This window comes from Mauremys reevesii, linkage group 7, assembly GCF_016161935.1.
Source record: "Mauremys reevesii isolate NIE-2019 linkage group 7, ASM1616193v1, whole genome shotgun sequence".
Taxonomy (NCBI): Eukaryota; Metazoa; Chordata; order Testudines; family Geoemydidae; genus Mauremys; species Mauremys reevesii.
The window spans coordinates 79,479,896-79,501,871 of record NC_052629.1 but is presented as its reverse complement, the minus strand read 5'-3'; the positions used below and the strand labels follow the sequence as shown (position 1 = coordinate 79,501,871).

The following is a 21,976-nucleotide window of genomic DNA, read 5'->3' as shown; positions in this document are numbered from 1 at the left end:
GGAGGCCTTTAAATTGTCCCTGTGGTGATGGTGCCATCGTGTGGTCGTTTGAAAGATGGATGCTTTCTTACAACACCCTCCGTCTCTGTCTTTCGTCGGCTCCCTTGCCAATACTCCCTAGGTCAGATGCTCCTCTCGTGGCCTGGGCAGCGATGAGCGTCCCCTGGCTTTAACTGCCTGTCCGCGCCCAGGTTCCAGTTCTCAGCCCCGCTCTGCCCGGAGGAGATCAAGGTGAGATTTTCAGAAGGGCCGGTCTCCCATTCAGGTACGGGGGGGTTGGGATGGCAAATTGGCAAGCGCCGTGCCCAGCCCTGGGGAGGCTCTGGCCGTCAGCGCCGCGATGGGAGCTGCTGGGCACCGCGCTCCGAAGCCTGCGCTTTCCCAGGGTCCGATTTTCAGAAGTTAGGTGCGGGACAGCGGGCTTTTGGGGGGCAGGCTGGCTCCTGGCTGGACACCATGGGCTGGCGGGGGAGAGAGGCGGGGCGACCCCGGCCTTTTCCGCGCCTCCCAGTGGCGACCCGCCGCCGGCGCCCGGAGAGGGGGGACCTGGCGAAGCCCCTGCACCCCCGAGACTTATTTCACGCTGTCATCGGCCTGACAGCCGCGGCCGCGACTTATCTCCCACCCCTTCCTCTCGCCGGACGCTTGCACCATGAGTCGCGCTGCGATGACGTATGGGGCTGGGGGCGTGGCCGGAGGCGGATGGGCTTGTGGGGCCCTAACGTCCGGGCAGCGGAGGGGGGAGGGGCCGGACATGGCGCTGGCTGAGGCCCGGCCCGGGGGACGATGAATAAGGGCTGGCTGGAGCTGGAGAGCGACCCCGGTGAGGCGGGCGCGGCTGTGGGGAGCACAGGGGTTGTGGGGGGAAGGCCACGGGGATCCAGGGGGCTTATGGGGCTAGACCGGGTAAGGCAGGGTGGGTGGGATGAGCAACTTTCCCCCAAACGGGATAGGAGCCAGTGAGACAGTTAAAGAAAAAGGCTGAAGCCCCGATTGCCTGGGCCCCTCTCTGGTTAATCCCGTGATTCTGGCCTCCCAGCCTCAGTTTTCAGGCTGGTGATGTCCCTGGGCATCGCTGATAGACCCCTACGTGCACACACTCTCTGGGGCGTCCAGAAATAGCTCCTAGCCAAGGCTGAGGGATGGGCTCTCCGAAATGGACCAGTATTCAGAACACCAGGAGTGTACTGAAATCGTCATTTTAACTCACAGTTGATCCAGACATCTTTAGATGGCTCAGGACGGAGGTGTATGAGTGAGCTATCAGGCTGTGAACACCAAGGGGTTTCCCCGTTGTTTTGTGTTGTGATAAAATTATACCCATCCTGGGAAATTATATGTATCCACACCAGCACTTAGGTCAGCGTAACTTATGTCACTCGGGGTGAATTATTCATACCCCTGAGTGACACAAGTTATGCTGACGTAAGTGGCAGTGTGGTCTAAGTTAGGGTATCCTTTCAATGCATCATCACCATGTATTGCATCAGCTGCATGATTACTTTGCCGTGACTTAACACTATTCTTCTTCCCCACCGTGGATTCTTGGTTTCTTGGGAGGATGGAGAGGGAACTTGGGATCTTCAGGCCATTTGCTTTGAGTTACGTGCCCTGTACTGGTAGCGTCCCTTCCGAATTTATAATCTAAAAAGCCCCTGCCCCTGGATCAGCCAGGATGTTAGGCCAATTCTCTTCGATGGATGCTGAAGTAACTGCTGACTGCATGAAGTGAAATGAAAGTGATTTTAGAGGTTGCAGATAAATCAGAAGCAAAACTTGTGAAGTCAAAACTGGCCTCATCTGCCAACATTGAGCCCTAGCATTGTACTACATGTTCTTGAAGAACAGCCTGGGAGACGTAAGATATCCAGCGTTGTGGCACCCGCAAAAGGTGGTCAGACTAGATGATTTGATGGTCTCCTATGGCCGTAAATTCTATGTGTCTGTATACAGGTCTGTCGCATCTTAGGCGCATTTAACATGCGCGATTTCAGCTTTACACGATTGGCAAAAACAAGAAAAAAACAAAAATAAAGAGAAAAATAACAATTTAAATACTGTTTCTGTAGTGTGGGCGATTCTGCCTGCCATTACATTCAATGTAATTTTGACTATACGCGATTTTCACTTTACCCGCTGACTGCAGAACGTAACCCCGGCGTAAGATGAGACAGACCTGTACACTGCAGCTGGGAGGTGTAATTCGGATCAAGCTAGTGTGCTAAAAACTGCTGTGTGGCTGTGGCAGCACTGGTGGCAGCTTGGGCTAGTTGCCTAAGTACAATCCATTCAAGGTTTTAGGTATGTCATTGGCTGGCTAGCCCATGTGTGTATGTCTAGCTGAGCTGGGAATTACCCTGCCCAGCTGCAGTGTAGACATACACTTAGAGTCTATGAGGAGAAAGGCCCTCCGTGCACTCCAGGGCTTGCATTCCCCAGGGCTGAGTTACAGAAACTGGGGGATTCTTAGCTCAGTTTTGCTCTTATAGTTCTGTCTGCAGCCCTGAGCGCTGTTTATATATAGACCAAAACCCTCTAAGTCTTGGGTCCTGTCCTGTGCTGTTGTTGGACAGAGACATGCAAATATTGCCCTGCAAATAAACCTGAGGCTGTGTGCTCTGATGAGCGTTGTTGTAATTGATATACCATAACTTTTATCTCTGTGGTTTCAAGGAGAGAATCCTTTTATTAGGCTAGGACATCACATTTAGTATGTACTTCAGTTCTATTACTTTTTGGTCCTTGAATCGTTCTTCTCTGAACTCTTTCCAGTTTTTCAACATTCTTTTAAAGTATGGACACCAGAACAGAACATAGTAGTCCAGGAATGGTCTCTCTGATGTCATATACAGAACTACCTCCCTACATCACCTTGATCTTCCTCCTGCTTAAACACCTGAGGTTCATGTTAGCCTTCTTAGCTACAGCATTACACTGGCAACTCATGTTTGTTTGGCTGTTTACCATACCCCACAGTCTTGGTGTCATTGCATTCCAGGATAGTGTCTCTCATCTTGTACATGTGGGAAACAAGTTTTCTACCAGCTGGACCTAGCCTATGGTACTCACTCCCACAAGAGAGAAGAATGAAGACATGTCTCACAGCTCTCAGATCTAAATGGCAAACTAATTTCTTTGATCTAGCTTTCCCATAATAAATTATTCTTCTACTTTCATACAAACATAAATAAATAAAATATCCTATAAACAAATTAAGCTCCTCCTCCTACTGATGGGAAGAAAGAGAGATGATTTCTCTTTTTAAATGCTTGGGAGGCTCCTACTATGATGGACTCATATCACTTCTTAGTTTGCTGGCAGTAGTGGGTCAATCATAGAATATTAGGGTTGGAAGAGAGCTCAGGAGGTCATCTAGTCCAATCCCCTGCTCAGAGCAGGACCAACACCAACTAAATCATCCCAGCCAGGGCTTTGTCAAGGTGGGTCTTAAAAACCTCAAAGGATGGAGATTCCACAACCTCCCAAGGTAACCCATTCCAGTGCTTTTTATTAGTGTCTCCTAATATCCAACCTAGACCTCACCCACTGCAACTTGAGACCATTGCTTCTTGTGCTGTCATCTGCCACCACTGAGAACAGCCGAGCTCCATCCTCTTTGGAACCCCCCCCTTCAGGTAGTTGAAAACAGCTATGAAATCCCCCCTCTTCTCTTCTGCAGACTAAATAATCCCAGTTCCCTCAGCCTCTCCTTGTAAGTCATGTGCCCCAGGCCCCTAATCATTTTAATTTCATCAATCATTTTCGTCAATACCTTGACATGTAGGTATCCTCTCCACCACCAGGTCTGAGCAGGAAGATCAGGTGGGAAAGAAGGTCTCCTAAAAATATTAAACTTCAAATATTTTAAAAATCTCTATTCAGGCAGCATGAGCCAGGAAACCACTCAGGTAAGGACTATGGGGCAGTGTCCAGGTCAGGAGAAAATCTGTACTGAAAACAATTAAGGCTTGTTATGGTGCATTATTTTTAATCACAGTTCCAAACTTATAGTTTCTTTCAAAATTTGCCATGGGAGCCCTATAGCACTAGTCAGAGGTAAGGTGCAGAAGATTCTCTGTCTGCCTTCCATGTAGCAGCATGAACTTCGCAGCCAGAAGTAATCTCTCTGTTTTGTTCCTCTTCAGGTCTCTTCACCCTGCTAGTAGAGGATTTTGGTGAGTACGAGAGCCTTTCTGCAAGATAGGTTTCATCTGTGACATGGGCTCTAGCTCCCTTCTGCTGGTCTCATCACACTGATTCCTGCTCTCTTTTTTTGTAGGAGTTAAAGGGGTGCAGGTTGAGGAGATCTATGATCTACAAAGCAAATGCCAGGGGTAAGTTACTCAGTCAGCAGCACGACTTGCTGAAGTAGATTTCATCAAGCAAAAACTTCTCAGGGCACGTCTACGCAGAGTAGTAACACGGACTACGGGGGTGTGATTTCTAAAGGCACTAATATGTTGTGATTAATTGGTTTTGTAGACCCTACTGCGCACTAAAAGTTCCCTATTTCACATTAATGCAGTGCTGTTCAGCATGAAGTTAACACATACTAGAGAGCTTTTAGTTCGCACCAGCATGGTCTACGTGGACCAATGAATGCGCAGATGTTAGTGTGTTTTAGGAATCATATCCCCATAGTCCACCTGTAGACTTGCCCTGAGAGTCTGGGAGCTCCCCTCAAGCAGTTCTGAAGGGCCTGCTTGTCACTGTATCAGATTTCTACAGTGGTTTGTGTCATAGACACTTCACAGGGAAGTTCTGAAAAGTGTTTGGTCAGACTTGGGAGGTAGGATGTGTGATCAGTCTTCCTGCTTGGTCAAGAGGAGGAGGTGGAAGGAGGAGTGAGTTAACACGTGGCAGTGCTGTGGGATGGGGACTCCAAGCGGGTACCAGAATAACAGTATGTTTAGAGAAAGATCCCGCAGGGTCACGGGATGGATTACAGAGGTTTAGTGTTCTTTGTCTTCTCCACTGGCAGAGGCAATTTCAAGTCTGCAAACAGTGGCTGATGTGGTTTTTCTTGATGGTTAGAAATAAAGTCATGCATCTAAGAGTGAGCCACCAGGGCGCTCCCACGAAGCTAATGTCTCGCCCTGCTCAAAAACATTACACTGAAAACCTAGTTTAGTACGCTATGAAATACTGGGTTATCTGATGATGACCCGGCTACACTGCGGGACACGGAGAGGCATCCCTCTCCTGCTTTGAGCAGGGGATTGGACTAGATGACCTCCTGAGGTCTCTTCCAACCCTAATCTTCTATGATTCTCTGATTCCCCGGAGAGTGTGTAACTGCCCCACTCCATAGGGTCTCCTTATTACTGTACTGTGGGTTTCCATTAAATCACAAAGATTACAGACTTGGGTGCTCTCTGAGATGCCAGGTTTGAGTATCAGACTAGAATAATCAGCTGGAGTGTGGGAACAAGGACAGCTGTGGCACTTCCCAGTAGGCTGTGGGTTGGCTTTAATGCCTCTCCTTGTTTCTCCTCACAAATTGTGGTTTAAACTGAAAACACCTCTGGTGCTTGACTGACTGGAGTGGCACAGTTCATGTTGATGGAAACCCTTCTAAACTGGCTCAGCTGCTAACTCCACCTCCATTGCATTTCTTTCCCTGCCAGCCCAGTGTACGGGTTCATCTTCCTCTTCAAATGGATCGAAGAGCGCCGGTCCCGCCGGAAGGTCTCCACCCTGGTGGATGAGACATCGGTGATTGACGATGATATCGTCAATAATATGTTCTTTGCTCATCAGGTAGGTTGGCTGGGAGTAGAGGGCGAGGCGTGTCTCTCAGGATGCTGCTGCAGGAGAGTGGGCAGTGAGGACTCTTTCAGAGAGGACTCTGTAGCTACCCAAAATGTGGAAGACTTGGAAGGAATGGTCAATAGGTATAGAGTAGTTACCCCGGTTGGTAGAACGCATGGTTCTATGGGGATTGTACCCTTAGCCTATCGCTGAGCAGGAATCCTTGTCCCAGCTTGGGTTTGGCTTTTATATTAGTCACCCAGGTGTATTTTGGGACGTAATGAAGGCAGCAGCTATCTGAGGGGCAGTTGGAAATGGGGACCGAACAACAGAGTTTGGGAGATTTGGGAGTCTGGACAGTGGGGATATGTGAAACTAACACTTTCCCTGGGTCACTCCTTAACACATGGCTGGTAGGAAAGGCCAGAGGACTTGCTTGGGATCTAGCATTTCTTTGGAGTCCAGGGTGCTGTGCTGAGTGCACAAGGTGTGCATCCTGCTCTGGAGAAAGGGATCAGGAGTTTAGCCAGCATTGTGGTCTTGCAGAGCATCAACTGATGTGTTTGGTATAGTCCCCTGGTGGAGGTGAATCGGGGGGTGGGTCACAGCATTTTGGGAGAAGGAAGCTTAAATGAGTGCAACTCCAGTCCCCAAATGTTCTGGGACTGCATTCTCCCATGGTGCCATGTTTTCTGTAGACTTTATTAAATGGCTGTATGTCTAGCTTCTTCCCTCGTCCACTCCGGGACCTTGCAGCAGGCTGGAGGGGTTGAGGGAATCCAAGTCAGCTGTTACAACAGAGGTCCAGTCAATCTGCACCAGGCCCGGCCTTTGCCTTTGTCTTGAACAGCTGCTCACAGGGGTATGGTGTGATTGACCTGGGGACACTGACCGGGACAGGGGTTGTGTTGGTCAATTTAGTGCTCCAGGCAGCTGTTGTGCTATTTTTCGGCACCAGTTACTGCAGGGTGCTGGGTAACTCCCAGGTGGTGATGCTGAAGTATCATCCCTTTTCTGTTGTTTAATTGGTCTATTTGCCCTTTAGCTGATTCCCAATTCCTGTGCCACCCATGCCTTGTTGAGTGTCCTCCTGAACTGCAGCAATGTGGACCTGGGACCGACGCTGAGTCGCATGAAGGATTTCACCAAGGGGTTCAGCCCAGAGGTATGGGGTGGCCTGCGGTGGTGGGGCTTTGGGGGGAGCATCTGAGGGATGCGTCTTGCTGTGGGGACCCTGCTCCTTTCCTGTGAGGTTTTTGTAAAGGGATGGCTCCTTAGGTAGTCATGCCCTCATCCAAGCTTCTGGTCTCATTCCTCCCCTCTTGTTCTTGCGTTCTTCCTAATCCTTTCTCCTTACTTCACCCTTAGACTATCTCCTTTGCTCTTGCCTAGCTCTGTGCTGTCCCCTAAGTCTGGAAAATTCTCCATACCCTCTTTAGCCAAGCACCCAGTTCTTCAAGCACTTCCTCCTTCCTTCCCCACAGTAATGCCCTTGGCATCTGCCTCTGGAACTGGTACTATGTCTTTACCTTGGGTTTGTCTCTCCAGGTCATGATCCACTCTTGTACAGCCCTGTGTAAATCTGTTAATGAGGTGCCCACAGATGAGGGAGGCGTTTCCAGAGACATGGACTAGAGGTGCTTAGTTGAGGGATTCCAGCTATCGCGTCCCTCCACCTCAGAGGTTTTTATAATCTCCCTTTGCTTTTTGCAGAGTAAAGGCTATGCCATTGGGAATGCTCCGGAGCTGGCCAAGGCCCATAACAGCCATGCCAGGTGAGTGTGGGTGTCCCCAGCAGCTCTGCTTCCTGGGGGAAGGGCAGTTGCTGCTGCTGCTGCATTGACCTCTTGGATGTGTTGCCTTTGCAGACCAGAGCCTCGGCACCTGCCGGAAAAGCAGAATGGCATCAGCGCTGTGCGGACCATGGAGGCTTTTCACTTTGTCAGTTATGTTCCCATCAAGGGGCGGCTCTTCGAGCTGGACGGGCTGAAGGTCTATCCCATCGACCATGGTAAGGAGCCCCAGCACCCACCGCCACAGGGATGTCTAGAAAAGACCTCGCCTGTGTGTGGCCCCAGGACATGACACTTGCTGTGTATGTTTCCTTGGCATTGCTGGAGCACATACAGTGACACTTGCATCACACCTGGCATCTCATTAGGCTCATTGAATTGACCTTCCTGCTGGGCATCTCTGTCTGGCACTGGGCCCAGTCCTATTCAACATAGTCCTCCATGAGCTGGAAAAAGGGGTAAACAGTGAAGTAGCAAAATTTGCAGATGCTACAAAACTACTCAAGATAATTAAGTTCAAAGCAGACTGTGAAAAGTTACAAAGGGATTCCACAAAACTGGGTGACTGGGCAACAAAATGGCAGCTGAAAGTCAATGTTAATAAATGCAAAGTAATGCACATTGGAAAATATAATCCAAACTATACATATAAAATGATGGGGTCTAAATTAGCTGTTACCACTTGAGATCTTGGAGTCATGGATAGTTCTCTGAAAACATCCACCCAATGTGCAGCAACAGTCAAAAAAGCGAACCAAAGGTTGGGAATCATTAAGAAAGGAATAGATAATAAGACAAAAAATATCATATTGCATGTATATAAATCCATTGTGTATCCACATCTTGAATACTGCATGCAGATGTGGTCACCCCATCTCCAAAAAATATTGGAAAAAAGTTCAGAAAAGGGCAACAAAAATGATTAGGGGTATGGAACAGCTCCCATGTGAGGAGACATTAATAAGACTGGGACTTTTCAGCTTGGAAAAGAGATGACTGGGGGGGGGCGGAATATGATAGAGGTCTATAAAATCATGACTGATGTGGAGAAAGTAAATTACTCCTTCTTGTAACACAAGAACTAGGGGTCACCAAATGAAATTAATAGGCAGCAGGTTTAAAACAAAGAAAAGGAAGTATTTCTTCGCACAGCGCACAGTTGTGAAGATGATGTTGTGAAGGCCAAGACTATAACAGGGTTAAAAAAAGAATTAGATAAATTCATGGAGGATAGGTCCATCAAAGGGTATTAGCCAGGATGGGTAGGGATAGTGTCCCTTGCCTATGTTTGCCAGAAGCTGGGAACGGGCGACAGGGGCTGGATCCCATGATGATTACCTGTTCTGTTCATTCCCTCTGGGGCACCTGGCATTGGCCACTGTCAGAAGACAGGATACTGGGCTAGATGGACTTTTGGTCTGACTCAGTATGGATGTTCTTATGTTGTGAGGATCTAGATCGGTTTTCTTTCGATGGGTCAAGCTTTGGGCTTTTTGACTCCAGACTTGTTCCCATCCAGGAAATCGTAACTACCTCTGCACTCTTCAGCTACAGCAAGGTTACAAGGGAGGGAATCTCCTGGCAGAAGGACCGGTATGAAATCTGTCCTGTGAATGGCAAGCATACTCTAAGTGTGTCTTGTTTGCATCTCTGGTTTACCAGCACAAATCCCAGCCCCAGCTGTTGTGGGAGGGCAGAGCAGGAGATGATGTGCTGTATATAGCTGTACGCAGTACACACCAGAATTGAACCCTGTTGCATAGACTGGGTAAAGTGAGCCCAAGATATCGTCTTAGAGACGGGAGTGGGTCCCCATCCCTGGCGTGACTTGCTGATGAAAGGGACTATTCAGAAGATGCTGCTCATCTATGTGGATTGCTGGACCCAAGCGGCCTAGCTGCTGTGCTGGCCCAGTCTGAGTAGGGGATCTTGGCCTGCTTTACTAATTTGCTTTCTCTTGTTTCCCAGGGCCTTGGGCTGAGGATGAAGAGTGGACAGACAAAGCCAGGAGAGTGATCATGGAGCGAATTGGCCTGGCCACAGCAGGGTAAATGCCCAGATGAGCTCGGGGGGGTGGGGTGGAGGTGGGCTTTCCCTCGACATACCTCGGTGTTTGTTTTACAGCGTGACAGCTCATGGATGCATTTTAGCAAATAGCAAAAATTTCAGACCTGGATTACTGGGCCCCACGTGGAGGGGAGAGGTTACTCTGTGCCATAGGAGCGTGAGACGCTTCACACGTGTGTAGGCCATGAGTCCTATTAACTTGTTTTGTCTCTTCTGCAATCTGACTAGTTGTCTGAAGAGGCAGGGAAATGTTCTCTCATTGCAACATGATGTTTCTCTGAATAGCTGTGCAGCCAATCAGAATGCAGGAGAAGGGATGGTAATGGTGGATCTTCACTTGCACAGATCCCTAATCATAGCAACATTGGAGACCAGTTAGATGCCTTTTGCTTGACCCTGTTGTTATTGAATTGGGCCTCTTAGGAAGTCTGCAGAGGGGCCCAGCTGTGATCTCAGAGCCGCAGCGTGAGGGCCCAAACATTTGTGTAACTTATGCTCTCGATTACTCAGAACATGGTTTAGCAGCTCTGGGTTTCCACTTGTGGGAATGTCCTGGCGGGCTCATCATCCCTGACTGCTGTAGGACAGACAATGATTGTCTGTGATATGGTGTCAGAGCACTTCCTTGTGAATGAGGGACCCCTGAAGTGAATGTTCTGACGCCCATCTTGGGAACAAGAAACTGCTCTTCTCCCAGAAGTGTCTGTGGCAAGAATGAATGGAGGCTGGCCTTCCCTCCATTCCGATCTGCCTTAGGAGAGGCCTCTGGGCTAATGAAGGAGTGCCCTGGCTGCTGTGTGGCTCAGGAGGTGGGACCAAGTAACCCAAACCTCACAAGTTCTGCAGCAGCCTGTGGGTGTGCTGTGCCACCATGCAGCATGAGTGCTTTCCATTCTTCCCAATGTGCTGCTGCTTGGATGAATTATGGCTTTGTAACTAACTACCTCGGGCCTTATGTGATCCCGCCCAGGGTAGTGTCTGATGCCTCCCAGCGCCTCGGGGTGGAGGGAAGGGGGTCCCCACTTTCAGGAGGGGAACCACAGTAGTGTGGAGAGATGAAGTGACTTGGCTAAAGGTCATACTAGAAATCCATAGCAGAGGCAGGCAATGAACCTTACCTTACTCTCAAGTGTAAGAATGTCCCTTCCCTCCTAGTCACGACTACTGTGACCCAAACTGTGGTGGTCAAAGTTTGGTAGGGTTTTCTCCTCTGTACAAGGTGAGTTTTGATTGCTCCGCAGCCGGCCCTCTGAAAGTAACAGCCCCAGCTTCCCACTCCTGCAGTGCAGTGAGGATGGAGGATGTACCTGCAGGGGCCATGTTGTAAAGCACTGATGAGGCAACCTGTGACTTATCTGACTTGAAATCATCAATTTGTTTCCAAATACTCACTGACAACATACAGCCCTGCCAGTTGGCTAAGGAATCTCGTACCCAGCTAGCCACACAGTTGGAGCCCTGCTTGGCCAGTTGGGTTCCTTGTGCCCCCGTTTATAGGGGAGCACAAATGGAGGAAGGTCTGCAGCATGTGGCGTAAAAATCACGTAATGTGCATGACCGTGTGTCCTCTTACCCTGAGACTACGTTAACCGCACACTGTTTTTCTGGGTGCCGTGAAGCTGCTTTATTGGCTCATGGAATGCTGCGTGGACCATGAGTATATTGGTTTAACCTGCATTGCTGCCTGGGACCTGCTGTTGCGTTCTGGTGGCATCCAAACGCCGATCAGCGTTTGTTGGGGCAGCTCCTTCCTCTGGCTGAGCCAGGGCTAACGTGCTGGGTGTGGTTTGCCTCAGGGAGCCGTACCATGACATCCGTTTCAACCTCATGGCGGTGGTGCCCGACCGGAGGATGAAATACGAATCTAAGCTGCACATCCTGAAGATGAACAGGCAGACTGTACTGGAGGCCCTGCAGCAGGTAGGGATGGGTGAGCTAGCTGAACAAATGAGCTGGGTTTACCATCAGCCTGTAATTTCTGGCTTCTCCAGGCGCTGCCCAGCCCTGCTTTCTCTCACTCCAGCCTGTGGGCAGCTTGGCTCCTAGGACATGTGGGAGGAGCACCTCCAGGCGCCCTTTGCCTGTGGTTGGTACCATGCTCTATGCCTCCATCCTGTAGCTTTGCTCGGTGTAGTCTCATGTGGCTGCTCTCCCTGCACAGGCTTTCAGTGCCATGCCCTGTATTTGCCGGGCTTTGCTCTATTGACCATTTAGCCCAGTGGTCAATCACGTCTAACCTGGTGGAGTTCCAGCAGGGCAAGCGACCAGCTGATTCTACTTCCTTTCCTGGCTGCACGTGGGTGCTGGGAAGTGGCTCAGCAGTGCGGGTTCATCTGCTTCCCTCCTTTAGCCCTGTGACTTGCGAAACTGGTTCTGAGAAGCATCTGGTTCAACAGTCAGGTGCAGATTGTCTTTTGCTTTCAAGCTTATCCGGGTAACTCAGCCGGAGCTGATTCAGACCCAAAAGTCCCAGGAGTCTCAGCCGGCTGAGGAGTCCAAGCCGGCCAGCAGCAAGGCATGTCTGGCACTGGAGACGAGCAGAGCACAGTTGGCCCCGGAGAGCTCACACCCAGGTATGGGACTCACTCTGCCGGGACGATAGTCCTGGCGCAAAGGCACCCAGCTGTGGCTTGATAACTTGACACTGGAGTACTGGGTCCCTCCATGGAATAGGGTGGAGCAGTGCTGGCTTGGCCTTGATTGTTCTGCTCCCAAATACAGCTGTGCATGCTGTCCCAGGGCCGTGGGGCATGGATTTACTCTGGTCTGTACCCCCCATTTGCTGGCCTGTACCCTGCCTCTGGTAGGGCTGCAGCTATGGAATTTGAGAAAGGCAGAACTTCCGCCATGCTTATTATTGCTCTTGGGAGTGTATTGGGCTGGAGAGGGGCATGAAAGCTCAACTGCTGTTGTGGGGCAGGAAGGAGGTTAAGTAGAGCATCTAGAATCAAAGGAGCTCAAGTCCATTGGGAAAAGCTTCTCTTTGATGTAGGGTGTGTGTGTTACAGAGAGCACTGAGGACTCCACTGGCCAGGGCCACCCTCCTGCCGCACAGAGTCTGCCCAACAAATCCAAACTGGTAGCAAAGCCATCTGGGAGCTGCATCAACGGTGCTCCCACAAACCCCAATCCCATTGTGCAGAGACTCCCAGCCTTCTTGGATAACCACAACTACGCCAAGTCGCCCATGCAGGTACGTGAGGCCTGGCCTTTCATCCCATTGGGGGCTGCAGTGTTCTAGGCTGTGCCTCTTAAGCCTCATGAATGAAGTCTTGGGAAACTTTCTACCCCTCTGGCTCCAGCAACTGACTCCACCAGAGTGCAGGGTGAGGTCCCATAGAGCCCCAGGTCTGTCTAGAGGCCTGTAGCACTTCCACAGTTCCTTATGAATGAATACAGGTAAAGCCAGGTTGTATACGCCAGAGAGAACAAGACACAAATGGAGTCGGGCTGATCTGCTTCTACTGATCTGTTAAAAGGTATGTTTTATGCTGTCCCCTCTGGGGATGCATTGCTGGGTTTTTAGCCTGTTCTGGATTTACATGACCAGATAAACCATGCTCTAGGCACGTTTGTTTCACTTTGTTTCTGTGGGGAAATAGAGGCCAAAGCACTGAGCCCTGGCATTTTTGGTCCTGAGCTTTGATGGGTTCAGTTTTATGTTGAGATCATGTTTGGCTGGACCTAGAAGTGCCCCAGGGTGAATCTGGTCAGCGTGTGTGTGCGTGTGCCCAGGATTGAATCGCTGAATCCCTTCCCCGAGAAAGGGGCTACCCCTGGGCTGCGGCCAGCCTCAGGCCTGCGTTGGGATGGCATGAGTCTTTGCCCCATTTCCAAGGAGGGCTGACTGCATGTGGTCCCTTGCCCAGGATGGGCCTTTCAGGCAGTGAGTGGGTGTGTTTTGCAGGAAGAGGAGGACCTTGCAGCGGGAGTGGGCCGTAGCCGGGTTCCGGTCCGCCAGCACCAGCACTACTCCGATGATGAGGATGACTATGATGACGAGGAGGAGGAGGAAGTTTGTAACACTGCCCCTGCCATCAGGTAATGGATGGAGCTGAGATCTCAGGCTGCTGGGAGCGTAAGGCCTTGCTTTTGCTTAAGCAGAGTGTGCCCCCAGCAGGGGGCGAGCTTCTCCTCCGGCCCCCCCCCCCCCCCCCGACCTTTTTGTTCCCTAGTGTAGATGAGTGAGGCAGAGGATGCCCTAGGGAAGTGTTTCACCAGGTAGGTGACCAGTCACTCCAGCCAACCGAGATCTCCTGTGTTGGCTGGGTGCGAAGGCAGCCCTAGCAGAGGGAGTGCTTGCGGGGCGGGGTGTGTGTGTGTCCTGAGCACAGACTGGCTGGCGAAAGAGGCCCTCTGGATATTCATCCAGACGTGGTCAGTTGATCTCTTCATCTAGTCTGTGCTTAAGTCACACCTTGCTGGGGCTTATCTCCAAGTGTGCCTTACTGGAGCTCATACCAGCTACTCCAGCGTGCTGCGCTCGTGGGGGACTGTGGCGGGGGAGGGAAAGCGAGGAGCATGGCGGGGTGGGGACTAGCGCTCTTACTTGGATCTTGGTGGTGGTAAAGGAGGCTAGTGCTGTGCTTGAAGGGTGATCAGTTTTAGGAATGTGTAGGGGAAGGATGAGCTTGTGGTTTAAACACAAGACTGAGAGGCCCGGGACATATCATTGTCGCCTGAGGCAAATGGTTTACATACACATTTTCAAGGCTCAATTAATTTTGGGTGCCCAACTTGAGGCACATAAGCCCTGGTTCCCCATTGCTTTTCATCTTACCCCAATGCCCAGTGGGTGTGAAATGCTCCCATTGTGAATCAGGACCCCAGAGCCTGTCTATCAGGCCTGGGACCCCCCACGGCTCCCATTGATGTCAGCGACAAGTGCAGGTGTCCAGCCCCTCTGAGAACTGAGGTGACAAGGTGAGGACTCGGAATTAGTGGAAGGCTTTGAAATCTTTGTGTTTGGCCCCATCCATGCAATCTGGATGGTGGCTTTGAAAGGTGTTGGGAGGCTAAATCCATGAGTTTGTGGAGGGCTTTGAGATCCTCAGAGGGAAGGGAGCAGAGAGGTGTGAAGTGTTATTTGCATGGTGGAAATGGCTTATGGTGAGTTCCAAACCGGTGACGCTCTAAATGAAATGGAATGACATTGTGATTGGCCCATTGCATTGCGGGTCAGTGATGCCTCCCCAGAGAGGGAAAGTGAAAAAACAGACTCTGGCCTTGTCTACGCTTAAAATAGTGCATCAGTGTAGACACTACCTACATTGACGAGAGGGGTTCTCTCGTCAACTTAATGCTGGCTACGCTGGGGGTCAGTTGGTTTAACTCCTTCGCCCAGGGTATGGACTTTTCACATAGTTAGACCAGCCTAATTTCCTTGTGTAGACCAGGCCTTCTGTGTGTGAGTCCACACTGCCGCTGTCGTTATTTCTAGAGCGCTGGGTGCTGAGTAGTTCCCTACCCTGAGCTGCTAACACTCCTGTTCCCACGTCGGATATGCTAGAGCATGAAGGCTGAGCTGATCAGTCTGTGCCTTTGGGAAGCCCTCGGCTGTGCAGGACAAAGCACTGACTGACCTTTCCAGTCACGTGAGCTGTGATGTTTCCTCCATTTTCCCCAGCTTGCTGTGTTACACTGGGCCAGGCTCGGAGTGATCTGAACTCCTGGAGGTGCTTCAAGCATTGCTTCTGTATTCTGTGTCCTAGCTAATTGCCTGTGAGTGCTAGGGGCTGTAATATGTCGGCCTTCCCCAGCTGTTGGGGTGCCGGACCTGGTGCTGCCTGCAGCTTCCGTCCCCGTAGGTGCTGTCGCTTCTCCTTGCTATCTGTGCTTGATCTCCTGTTCTGTGTCCTTGGGCAGGTATAAGAGGAAGGGGCAGGGGAAGCAGGAGCTTGTGGCCGGGGCAGCAGACAGCCAGCTCTCCATCCTCCAGCCCAACACCATCAACGTTCTGGCGGAGAAGCTCAAGGAGTCCCAGAAGGACCTTTCCATCCCCCTCTCCATCAAGACTGGGAGCGGGGGCGCCACCGTAGCCGTGGTTGCCCATTCACAGCCCTCCCCCACGCCCAGCAACGAGAGCACGGACACTGCCTCGGAGATCGGCAGCGCCTTCAACTCCCCGCTGCGCTCCCCCATCCGCTCGGCTAACCCTACCCGGCCCTCCAGCCCTGTCACCTCCCACATCTCCAAGGTGCTCTTTGGGGAGGAGGACAGCTTGCTGCGCGTGGACTGCATGCGGTACAACCGGGCCGTGAGGGACCTGGGGCCTATCATCAGCACCGGCCTGCTGTGCCTCACCGAGGAAGGGGTGTTCTGCCCTCTTGCCATCACAGGTAGGTGGTGGGGAAGGACCAGTCATTCTGGGTGGGAGATGGGGGACCCAGGGCTCTCCCATGGCAGTAGGCTGAAGGGAAAGACCTCGGTTCTGCCATGGGTGAGAGGGCGGGATGCTGGGCCCTGAGATGACCAGGGAAGGGATGTAATGTTGCTTCTATCTGGATGTTGAGGTGGGAGGTAGCATATCCATTGGTGCAGGGAGCCAGTGTTAGCACATGGCCACGGTACCTAACGCTTTCTTTCCTGGTGTGCCCAGACGATGGGAAAAGCTCCCCTCTCTCCAGCAAGCAAAGAGAAGAGGCCCAATCTGCTGTCAGAATGGACGAGAGGGATGCAAGCGAGCCAAGTGACAGCAAAGAGAAGGTTGCTCTCTGCAGGTCCAGCGATCACCCTTGTGGGGAGAAGTATTCTCCCAAAGTGAGTGTCCTGTCGTTCTTCCCTGAGCGAGGCAGCAGATCCACAGAGCCAGGGTCCCGCTTTAGCGGCTAGGGGCACAGCCTCTCTGCCAGAGGCCTCAGGAGCTGGTTTCTGTGGGCAGGTAGCAAGTGCAGTCATTGGATTAACCATTGGGTGCCGGGAGTCAGGTTTCTTTACAGCCTGCTCCTTGCAGTTTGGTCTCTGTGGAAGCTCCTGCCTATAGCCTGCCCGTGCTTTAACCCCAATCTCTCAGTCCACCAGCCTTGCCACCTTTATTCCCTTAAATTGTAGGGAATTTGGTACTGGTGAAAGGTGCTGGCTTGCGAGCCATGGCCACTGAGCCCGTTTATCTCCCGAGCTAGCAGCACCAGCACAGCTACCTCACCCTGCCCTCCTGAGGTGTTGCTGTCTGTCTCTGGGAATGGGAGGGCAGGCCGGACTTTGCCAGTCGCTTTGTCACAGGGACACGTGTCCGCTAGGAACTGGGCCGAGTCCACCGGTGCATTTTACACAGTGCCCCAACTGGCTGCTTACTGCCCCTCCTAGAGGAGAAAAGCTGTGTGTGCTGGTGCCGGTGCCTTGAGCCGTGCTGCCATCTGTGCTGTGCTCTTGCTCATCATGCTGGGACTTTCCAGGCGAGATCCACCACACCGACACCCTGGGCTCTTGGCAATCCCACTCTATTGCAGTTAAATGGAACTGCATCGGTCCCTTAGAACTGCTTCTAATGCCGCTGTCCAGCAAAGCCCTGTGGCTTGTGAGAGGAGCCCTTTCCCTCTGTAACACAGGGCTTGATATCGGCACGCCTTGCTGTGCCAACAGCCCCAAACCTGCATTTCCCACTGCTTGGGGCAACGTGACTTGGAGTTGCTTGGCCGGTGCACCGGTTGTACTGATCTAGGAAGGCTGCTGGGCTGTGGTGGCAGCAGGCGTTACGGAGGGGTGTCTTCCCTGCACCCTCTCCCTGGCCCTGAGCCGCAGCAGGGGCAGTGTGGGTCATGTTCTCTCTGCTCGGCTGTTCCAGGAGCTGCTGGCGCTGCTGAAGTGCGTGGAAGCCGAGATTGTGAACTATGAGGCCTGCCTGAAGGAGGAGGTGGAGAAGAGGAAAAAATTCAAGGTGCGCTGGCTGATTGTTTATTTGGGTCCCTTCGGAGGCTAAACCAAGCTATAGCCCCAGGGGACATGCCCTTCGCACTGGGCATACAGGGAGAGACTTCTTTAGGTAAGGCCTGGGGAGAGGAAGGAATGGTCTCTGCCAGCCCTCTCCTTCCATCTAGGAAGGCTTCTTGTCCCGAGATGACAAAGCCTGGTCAGGACAAACAAACTGCCTAAGCAGCATTACAAATGTTGGGGACGCTGAGTGAGCAGCGCAGCTGAACTGAGGCAGAAACCTACAGGAGAAGTGCTGGGCTTGCCTGGCTGCATAGCAGAATTCCTCCACTCTCCCCACTCAGTTAGTTCTGATCTCTACTGCACTTCCCTGCGGGCACATGGCTTACCGTGTAGGTCTGCAAACTAGAACTGGGGCAAATCTTTCCTTGCCTGACAATCCACTTTAGATACTCCTTGCCCTTGGATCTGGCCACCTTAACCGTGTTTTTCCCTGATCCCTCCTGTCTGAGCCCATCCATACAGGCAGCAGCCAGGAGCTGGGTTTGGGGTGTTGCTTTCAGATCCATTGTGGACTTAGCTTAGAACCCAAACCAGCCAAGAGCTGACCCCAGGCTCCTGTCTCTAGGGATGGGATCAGGTTCTGGGCTTCGGTTCCTGACTGCCCTGGGAAGTAGCTGTTCACCTTGAGTTTTCTCTTCCTCCACCTCTTTGCAGATTGATGACCAGAGAAGAACCCACAACTATGATGAATTCATCTGCACCTTTATCTCCATGCTGGCTCAGGAAGGTGAGGCTGGCTGCTACCTTGCAATGCAGGTGTGGGGAGGCTTGGAGCTGCTTGGTTCATAACCCCTTGGAAGCGGCATGCCCACTTGCCTGTCTGAAGATGGGGAGTTGCTGAGGGGTTGCCCTGTTGTTGCACTTCACTGGAGCTCATCAGCTGCTTCTGCGGGGGATCCTAGCACACTGCTGCCACATTGAAAGGTCCACTCGAGACGCACTACTCAAGACTAACTCATGGTCTCTTGCCGGTAGAGAGGCCCTGAGCAGGGGAGCAAGCATGGGGGCTGACATTCCTACACCTCCCTGGAAAGCATGGGCCTTTTTGCTCTGGGATCTGAAGATTTTCTGTCCTAGAATGAACTGGGAAGCCAGGGTCTCCAGCTTAGCAAAAGGGTTATGGTTAAGCTGCTGATATGGGAATCCTAAAACTGGGCTGGGGTGGTTAGGTAGGAGGTTAGATGAACTCACTAGGAACAATGTGGCGTCAGGTGTCTACGTTCCACCCTGGAAGGTGGGTGAGAGACTTGTTCTCTGGTTTGTCTGCTCTCTCTTGCAGGAATGCTGGCCAGCCTTGTGGAGCAGAACATCTCTGTCCGCAGACGCCAAGGAGTCAGCATTGGGCGTCTCCACAAGCAGAGGAAGCCGGATCGCCGGAAACGCTCCCGCCCATATAAAGCCAAGCGCCAGTAGTGGCATCCTTGTGGTCAAGAGGGGGAGCAGAACCATGCGCCCACATTGCTCATGCTAGCTGGTGCTTGTATCTACAAGCACTCGGCTGGACCAGTCGCCCTGTGCCCAGGGGAGATGGACCCAACAAGAACCCTGGGACCGGGTCCTTTCTGTTCATGTCCTCAGAGCTGTTTCAAATGGAATTTTTGGATTTTATCAGCCACAGCCTGGGCATCCTGTGGAGTCTGGGAACGGGCACTCCCTGCAGCAGTGGAGGGCAGGTTCTAGTGTCACACTTGGATCTACTAGACAAAAATGTGCCAGGTTGCTCTGCATAGTCCATGGCATTCTAGCCCAGGTCTGATGGAAATCAGCAATCTGCTGAGGGAAAGGCAGCTGGAGTCGGTATGATGATGCTGATGAGTGTCTGTGCTGGCCCCAGCTGGCTATGGCTCTTGGTTTCCAGCATCCAGGCCTTCAGCTCCACACTGCTCTGGGACATTGATATCAATTTTCTATTTCACAAATGTTTATTTTGTGGTTCTGACCAATGTTGCCAGCGTCGTCCCGTGAGCACAGCTGGCTCCCTGATGGCCTGTTCTGGGCCATCTCTGGGCTGCAGTGACATGCCTCTGGGCTGCTGCTGTCCTTGTGTTAGTCATGGTGGGCTGCTCACCTCTGAGCATGCCTCTGGGGGGTTAGCACTGGGTGTCGCTGTTTGTGGACCATCACCTGGTGGGTGTGGTAGGATTTCCCATGCTTACCCACGGTCCCTTCTCTTGCTGGGTTGGCTTGGCCCACCCACCCTCCTTTGGGCATGGGTTCCAGATGCGGTGGAGATCACTGCAGTCGCATGCTTGTGCTGCTGGTGCTAGTTAGTCGGTGCAGCACTCAGACTAAGTGACTTCATGGCAGGGCAACTGCTGGAGGACGCTCTAGTTCCTGAGATGGTGTCATTCCATGCTCAGATTAGGCCCTCGCTGCACCATGCATCAGCCCTGGGGGGAAGGGCTGCAGAGGCAGCATTTGTTTAATGGCCTTCCACTAACTTCAGTGCCTAACTCAAAACAAACCATGAAGCAGCTGGGCAGGAAACCTTAGTGAAACTCAATAAACCCCACCCCTCCTCCACGGTGTTTCTTCTCAGGCAGGGAGGTCGGGCCTTTGAATGGCTGATCCCTGCAACCCGTTTTAAAAAGGAGGCTGGGGTGGAGAGCTAGCTCTGCCCCAGTCACCGGAGGGAAGAATTGCTGCTCTGCCTATTTACATCATGTAGGTAAATCAAACAGAAGCCAGTGTGCTGCAGCTTCCACCTCACAGGAGCTAGTGTCCACAGCTGCTCTCCCCTGGGCCCAAGGCTGGACTCTGGCTCATGCCTGCCTGGGTTACCTTTTTATACTGTCACAGCCTGACAGGTAGGCAGTCCTATCCCCACACTGACCCTGTGAGCACTGCCGGACAGGGCTTTCTCCTCTCCAGTAGCAGCGTTCAGGCTTGAGTGCTGCGAACTGCCAGGCCAGCCAAAGCTGTTAATGGCATTTCAAGGGAAGGGTGGTGGTGCAGGTGAAAGCAGACCTGCCTCAGGGAAGAACTGGATTCACAAATACCCCGCTTTGTACAGAGCTTGACTGTCGAATGAAACCATTGCTGGTCTCTGGCTGCGTCTAACACCATCTGCTGTAAATAGCAGCCTGGTTGGAAAGAATAAAGCTGTCCTATAGCACATGGCTGTTTTGGGGAGGGATGGGTAACAGAGGCTGGGGGGTGCAGGCTGGGTACCTAGCACACTGTGCAGGGGAGCATTTGGATAAGCAGTCAGTGCAGCAGGTAGAGTAGCAGCAGACACACAATAATGGCACCTGGCCTAAGCTGCTCTAGTCAGTTACCAGCCCCTGCTGTGGGAACCATGCGGCTCTCTGCATTTCCTGGCCCTTGATTTCAGCTGCTGCCTAGTTTAAACACTGGTGGGAGGGGAAGGGGGCACCTGATTAGAAGAAACAAGTACGCTATTGGTAAAACAGAACAGCTGCTTTATTTATGACAACGCAACAAGAGCTCCGAGAGGCAGGGGCAGCCGGAGCAGGGTTTAATTGGCGGCCTCTTCTAGCCCTAGTTGACTGCACCAACCAAGCAGTGCATACGAAGGCACATTACAACAGTACCTTGGTGTGCAGACCCTTTGCTGCTATGGCTTCCTAGAAGTCTAGCGCGCAGATCAGGGCTACACCCCGTTTGATCCAGTGCCTCTGGAGTTTACTGCTGGGGATTTCCACCGCAATCACATAATTGGTAGAATGACCTGTTGTTGACAATGTCCCTGTAATGGAAACAGGTAAAGCTGTATTAGAACACAAACCCAGGGCTGGTAAGTTTCTATACATGAAAAAAATTCTCATCCCTTTCACCCCCTGCTGTGACTCATGGACAAGTGGGAACTGCTCTAGCATCAAAGTTACTGCAGGAGCATCCTGGTCTTGTACTAGTCTGCCTACAGTGGGGCTCCAGCCAGTCATTTAGTAATGTTTCTGCAGCTGAGCTGGGAACATGCTGTCCTGTGTCGGTTTTTATACAGCACTCAGCACGGTGCTGGTTAAGCATCCTCCAGGAGTGCATTAAGCAATCTGATGATACATCTAGCACATACTGGTTCTCCTCTCCTGAGGGCTGAGCGGGAGAAGTGTAGGCAGGGGTGTGTCTTGCCTTGAAAGGTTTTTTAAAATGTAATAAATATAAAACAGAGCACCAGGTATATTTACTAGAGACAACACGGGCAAAGAAATGCATCTTGAGGGCTGGGATGGTCTGTGGTTAATGGATAAGGTTCTGCTTGATAAGAAAATACTCCTGCTTGTTCTGTTAGCATCACGCTAATTGGTTCTGCCTGCATATTCTGGAGCACGTATAATAAAGCAGCCTTACCAAGGCTATTCTTACACATCTAAGAAATTGGGTCGCTCTGTCATTCATGCATATCCTGCCATTCATGTCAATGGGGCCAGCAGGAACCAGGTCTGTTCACATGAGAGCTGTAATATAGTGTC

General features: G+C 51.7%; 2 protein-coding genes across 9 annotated transcripts in view; one reads left to right on the top strand and one right to left on the bottom strand.

Moving 5' to 3' along the window:
- Positions 1-685: 685 nt before the first annotated feature.
- On the top strand, positions 686-21,872 carry BAP1 (BRCA1 associated protein 1). Of its 3 annotated transcripts, none has more exons than XM_039546890.1 (17): positions 686-823; positions 4,146-4,175; positions 4,280-4,334; positions 5,628-5,760; positions 6,797-6,916; positions 7,465-7,526; positions 7,620-7,762; positions 9,513-9,591; positions 11,408-11,531; positions 12,037-12,184; positions 12,620-12,804; positions 13,519-13,652; positions 15,477-15,949; positions 16,210-16,370; positions 17,395-17,487; positions 18,198-18,270; positions 18,823-21,872. In XM_039546890.1, exons 1-17 carry the CDS (start codon positions 787-789, stop codon positions 18,954-18,956), a joined length of 2,184 nt encoding a protein of 727 aa, XP_039402824.1. In that variant the 5' UTR covers positions 686-786; the 3' UTR covers positions 18,957-21,872. The 3 variants fall into 3 exon arrangements, with proteins under 3 accessions (XP_039402824.1, XP_039402826.1, XP_039402825.1); XM_039546891.1 differs by lacking the exon at positions 686-823 and adding an exon at positions 940-1,255; XM_039546892.1 differs by lacking the exons at positions 4,146-4,175; positions 4,280-4,334 and having other exon boundaries at positions 802-823.
- The window catches only part of DNAH1 (dynein axonemal heavy chain 1), a 172,243-nt gene continuing 171,215 nt past the window's right edge, over positions 20,949-21,976 (bottom strand). For all 6 annotated transcript variants that reach the window (XM_039546880.1, XM_039546878.1, XM_039546876.1 and 3 more), the window contains one exon: positions 20,949-21,252. In XM_039546880.1, the coding sequence (XP_039402814.1) occupies positions 21,131-21,252 (122 nt within the window). In that variant the 3' untranslated portion in view covers positions 20,949-21,130. The remainder of the gene's footprint in view (positions 21,253-21,976) is intronic.

Bases quoted from the DNA above. Each gene is read 5' to 3' on its own strand.
- BAP1 (XM_039546890.1), top strand. From the start codon at position 787: ATGAATAAGGGCTGGCTGGAGCTGGAGAGCGACCCCG. The intron at 12,805-13,518 runs GTACGTGAGGCC...TGTGTTTTGCAG, and splicing joins ACGCCAAGTCGCCCATGCAG to GAAGAGGAGGACCTTGCAGC. The intron at 17,488-18,197 runs GTGCGCTGGCTG...ACCTCTTTGCAG, and splicing joins AGAAGAGGAAAAAATTCAAG to ATTGATGACCAGAGAAGAAC.